General features: G+C 32.1%; 1 protein-coding gene across 1 annotated transcript; it reads right to left on the bottom strand.

Annotated features, from left to right (window-relative positions):
* Positions 1-2,767: 2,767 nt before the first annotated feature.
* LOC132040391 (protein SMALL AUXIN UP-REGULATED RNA 12-like) lies at positions 2,768-3,730 on the bottom strand. The gene has a single exon (XM_059431024.1). It carries the CDS (start codon positions 3,625-3,627, stop codon positions 3,187-3,189), a length of 441 nt encoding a protein of 146 aa, XP_059287007.1. The 5' UTR covers positions 3,628-3,730; the 3' UTR covers positions 2,768-3,186.
* Positions 3,731-5,910: the final 2,180 nt, after the last annotated feature.

The following is a 5,910-nucleotide window of genomic DNA, read 5'->3' on the forward strand; positions in this document are numbered from 1 at the left end:
CAATTTGCATTCCCCATGTATTTGATAGCATAACTAATGTATTTGAAGTTTTCAATATTGATTTCGTTTTTATTTACCCATGTATTTGATAGCATAACTAAATGAAGTTTCCAATCAAACCCCATGTATTATATGTTAAATCTCATGTATTTATGTGAGTAACAATTTGCATCACCCATGTGATGGGATTAATTTGAATAAAATACATAAATATATAGAAAACTTACCATGTATTTGCGTCGGCCTGTATTTGAAACTAGATGAACTGATGGAATTAATTTGAACAAAATACACAAATATATAGAAAAACTTACAAAAATACACCACCACCCACAACAATTGGTAGTTATATCATAGAACATACACAAATACATATATTTTTCATCTTCTCAAAAACCATAAAAAAAAACTTTCTCTCTCCCCTTCTCTCGTGTGCACTGCCATAACCACCACCACGGCTTGGAGCAAAAACAATCACTTCCACCAAGTTATTTTTGTGGAAGAATAATAACACAAATAGCGAAAATTTCACGAAACAAAGGAGATGGGATAGAACGTGAAAGAGGCCCACTTTGACCACATATGCCTTGAATCGAAATAATTGAAAATACCGTTTCGGATTGCAATATCCCAAAATGAAAAATCAAATTTTGCGGAAGGGTGAAGAGAGGAAGAAACGACTATTTCCTTTGGGCATTTAGATTCTTCCCTTTTTAAAAAGGTAAGAATTTATGAAAAAAAAGAATGGTAATATGAGTAAGTGATTAATATTGTTAATTAAAAGGGGATATGGGAAAGGGGTGCTAATTTTGTGTATTTATAACATAACATTTGTAGAACTTCTTAAATTAGAAAAGTATTTTAACTATTATTAGTAATTAAAATAAAATTAGTTATTACCATAATTATGTATTAGAGCGACATCAGATATAATAGATATAAAGTGCAGAACTTCTTCAATCCTGATTTCTTTGACAATTTGTTCTGGTAAAATCTATTCAGTCAATTTAAGAGCGAAATCAAAATGAGTTTTTCTTTTATTCACCCTATTTCTTTTTACGTGACACTATTATTATCTGACGGATCAAAAAGAGTTTTTCTTTTATCACTTCTTTCTTAAATATATAATTTTTTAATTATTAATTATTTAGAAAAATAACTCTTAAATTATTTGTTAAAGGGTCGATGACCCAAATACCAGTACTGCCAGCTAGTAGTACATTATATCCTTAAATTTGTACTATTAAATTTGAGTATTAATTTAATTTAAGTCAAAAGTTCCAAAAATGTGAGCTGTGTGCCAGCTTCGTTATTCTTCCTTTTTCCAAAAATATTAGTAAGAATTTTTCTAATATTCATCATTAAATTCCAATCAGCACCTACCCCGCCCCAACTCCCCATTTTTTGTTCCTAATTTCCTTTTGCTTCACCCTATTCCATTAGCCAAAAAGTTTGAATTAATTTCACGTGTGAATGACAACATATAGCATAAGGTATTATTCAAAACAATTATGAAGAGTTAAACCCATTAGGTGTGAATGATGTAACGATAATTTGAAGGAATCCTTACGTATTATCAAGTCATGTCTAAAGTCAAAGCATATATTAAAAAATTTTATCTCACAGACTAAGATTATTGTCACGAATGCTTAATCATTGCGTGAATTGTTTAATGGTATTATAAATAATATTTGGCAATCTTCTTCTTGTACGTAGTGTTGTTCTTATATAGGAAAAAACGAAAATTAAAATTTGATTGACAAAAGATCTTCACCTATAAAACTTATACGCAAACATATAGTAATTATTCCTAAGAAAATTGATGAAGTATTTCCTAAACAAATTTCTAATACTAAACAAGTCAAATGACAGCTTGGTGATCTCTTCCTGTGTAGAAGTCGTACTAAATTTGATATTGATGGTAGTGCCAAGATTTAAGAAGATGTTGCATTTGGAGGATTCTTAGAAACGAACAAAGAATGTGGTATTTGGTTATTCGGGTAAGATGAAATCTATTTCAAGCTTCACCACAGCTACGAAGCATCAAACAAGTGTTAAAATTAGCAATAAAAAGGGGATATAAAGAATTAGAGGTGGAAACAGATCGACTGCCTATTTGTTGTCAAGCTTATCAAAGAGGACGATATACAACGTCTTCCCCTCTCAAGACTATTATTGAAGACTGTAAGTATTTACTGAAAATTATCACGGCTATAATTATATATATCTGGAGGAAGGTGAACAAATGTGCAATCATTTTGACAAACGAAGACCATAAATATGAAGGTTTGATAGTCTCAGAAGTTGCTCAAGGAAATGAAATCTTTTCTCCCAGTTGATTCAAGTCACATAGATTATATAATTTTTTCAAGTTACCCATGCATGTACCCAAAAAACCAAAAAAGAAACAAAAAAAAAAAAAAAAAAAAAAAAAAAAAAAAAAGGAGATGAGGAAGGGGCGCGAAATAATGATCTTAGCACAGGCGGATCTAGAAAATTAAAAAAATAAAAAATAAAATAAAAAAGGGACATCTACGTCATTTTGTTCGTAATTTATGTTTTATGTTTCGTGAATTAAGAAAAATTAAAACATGTACTATATTAATCCACTATATATACATGCATTAACTCAAAATATTGATACCTCTCTATTCTTAATTAAAGAGCCCATAGATTTCGCGTGGGTAATGGGTTGCTGCCAATTATGACTCCCCCACAACATCGAGCACGTACTCAATTATTCATCACCATAAACAACAAAAAGGCATCATATAAATTATCATATTTCATCCAAAAAAAACATTATATTAATGGTAACGAACAGACACGCTTCTAGTTTCTGTACAATTTCCGTTTAACTGTCAACAATAATCGATCTTTAGAAAACTAATAAGTGCAAAAAATATGTACAACATTAATTATTGCTCGTCTCTTTTCTCGTTTCTCTGTTCTTGAATGTATTTCCAATTCAAAACCTGGGACGACTCTCTGGCTAATCAACTCGTCCATTTTCTTGCGATCTCCAATCACATTCTCATAACAGAAATTTAAGTTGTAGGTCTAGACAGATGATCCACTTGTTTTGGAGAGTTAATATATTGAGAAAAAAATTGTCGTTTTGTACTAAAACTTTACCTATAGGTGTCTGTATCCATTGGCTTAAAATCTTGATCCGTCTCTCGTAGATTACCAGACAGACTTATTATGCAAAAGGGGTCTAGAATCGCCCCAGAAATCAAGGTTATTTCGAACATCCAAGTGACAATATCTCTGAAAATCATCAAAGCGCATGAACAACGACGTATTGTTGTTAGAGGAGTTGAATCGAGCCAAGTGATGAAGTAACTCTTCAAACAAACACTCGTCACAAGGAATAGCCAAAGGCCCATTGTTAGTAAAACCATACACTTCTTCTGCTTGTGACAACAATTTCTTGAACATTGGATGGTTCAAATAGGTTGCACGGACTACAAACCTCTTGTAATTGGGGCCCACCATGACAGCTATGTGACCCGATGGCACGTCGGTCGGGACGCGGCGACGGGACGTTGTGGCGGCCTTCTTCCTCCAGCGTTGTAGCATTTGTCGGAGCCTCACAATGTGGCGGATCTTGCTGCTGGCTGACATTTTTTTTTCTAGAGAAAGTGTTTTCTTTCTTAAGTTTGGTGTTGTATGAGAAGGAAGGGTTTTGTTGAGTGGGGAAGGGGCAGCTATTTATAAGAGTTTTGAGTACTGGCGGTAATAGGTATGTCATACGTGCCATATAATGCAACACTATATTTTGTTTTGAATTTGGAAACCTATTTTCACATGGATTTGACCACAAACCTCATTAGACATTAGTTTAAAATGTAGCAAATCCTAAACCATTATAATTTAGGTTATCTTTACTTGTTACATAAGATAACCTATTTTATTTTCACAATTAAAAATCTCACGTTTTAAGAATGCTTATCCGTTGGGTTATCTAATAGTGTACATACGTATGACTTAACCTCGTTTTGAATTAGTACTCGAATATAATACGTACAAAATTATATATATGTTACTGGTTTTAGTACCTCGTATATTGTATGTAGCAATTGTTCTTCAAATTTATGAATTTTCGAAAATCGAAGCTCCTAAAAACGTTTGAGGGTTGAATCCAACCAAAAACTCTTACAGAGTTGTGACTAACAGAAAATTGTTGTTTTATTTCCTTCTAAGAAAATTTCAAAGAAGGAAAAGTGTTCAACCTAAGCTGCTCTTTTATTCTGCAGTTGTAGTTGGACTTATGTACGAAGATGCTCTCTATTAATTTTACAGTTGATGTTTTCATATTAAAACAAAACAAAGAAAAATGTTTGGCATTTGTTTAAGAAAAATTATAACGAGAGGGTCCTCCAAATATGACCACGACCCATGTGCGAAGATGCCTTTGATTTAATTTTATTTTCTTTAACATAAATCCTCAGCTAGCTGACAATAAGTTTTTCTCTTTTATTTGCACCATAGCCTCTTATCTCTCCTACTTTACATTCTCATTTGCATTTGATTTTTGACTAAGATTTAGGGTGGGTTAAAATGAACTGAATGGATAAATAAGTCGCTTACTAAATCCATCCAAATTTAAATGGATTTGGGAAATCAAATTTTTATGAGCTAATTTTGTGACCCCAGATTCTCATTCGCGCATAGTTATTCTGAGTTAAGAGTGCAAAGTACTTTAATTACTTTATACCATGTGGTTTTTGTCGACAAATCTTTGGAGATCCTAGAACAGTTGGGGGTTGCAAAAATGCAACGTAACAATGAATTATGGTGGATAAGGTAGTATATTTCAGGATTAAGATTGAGATTAAATTTATATGTATTTGATTGACGGTATTAATTTAATCCCAACCTGAATCCTGAATATCCCACCTTATACTATCAAATTTTGGATTATTTATCCCACTTCCCAAATGAAATAAATTAATTCAGGAATTATAATCCCAAAACTATATAATTCCAGAACTATATAATCCCAGAATAATTTAGTTTGTGACCCAAACGAGCCCTAATACCGTAATAAAATGTCTTAAAGGAAGTGAATCTGAAGATAGGATAGTGGAAAACTAAAATTAGGGTCCCAGCTCGTACGCGCATGTTCAAAAGTCAGAAGTAATTAGTAAGGCGAACAACAATATCATCACTATTAGATAACTATTGGATTGGTGCAAGGAAGAAATAATAAATTTGATTGTTCTAAGGTGACATATCTCCTGTTTAACCTTCAAATCCAAATAAAACACGAGTTTAAGTTATACTTATTAGTCTTCATTTAATAAATTTTCAATTTCACCATCAAGTCAATTTTATTTGTTGTAATAGGTACCTTATCTTATTTTTAAGAATTATAAATCTCACAATTAATTAAGGGCTTAACCGCTGATATCTTTTGAGTTAGCTAATAGTGTACAATATTTTTTATGCTAATAAGATATACTGTGTATAACTTAAACTCATAAAACATATGTTGGTTATCGTTTGTACAAAGCTTTCTTCAAAAGGTTCTTTTATCCTTTTGGCTAATTTAACGTAACGCTGATCAGTCAGGATTTAACTCAACAATTTAGGATGCATATTGTATATTTTATTTCACAATCACCATGAAGCTATCTGTCACAGCCTAGCTATGTGCATTAGTTCAGTCACTGAGTGAAAAAAACATACTTATTTCTTCCTCTGAGATGTGTTTCGAATTTCCATTACATACAATTTTGGCGTATGCAAAACCGCAGGTGCAGTTGCACATGCATGTCTAAAGCTCCAAAACTATTTTTGTTGCTAATATGATCCAAAGCAAGGATTAGACACAAGATAACAACAAAAATCCATATAAATCTAATTGGTTCGGTTGTTTGGAAATCGTAATTAAATAGGTTCTGA

The sequence above is a fragment of the Lycium ferocissimum genome, chromosome 12 (genome assembly GCF_029784015.1).
Source record: "Lycium ferocissimum isolate CSIRO_LF1 chromosome 12, AGI_CSIRO_Lferr_CH_V1, whole genome shotgun sequence".
Classification (NCBI taxonomy): Eukaryota; Viridiplantae; Streptophyta; class Magnoliopsida; order Solanales; family Solanaceae; genus Lycium; species Lycium ferocissimum.

Bases quoted from the DNA above. Each gene is read 5' to 3' on its own strand.
- LOC132040391 (XM_059431024.1), bottom strand. From the start codon at position 3,627: ATGTCAGCCAGCAGCAAGATCCGCCACATTGTGAGGCTCCGACAAATG.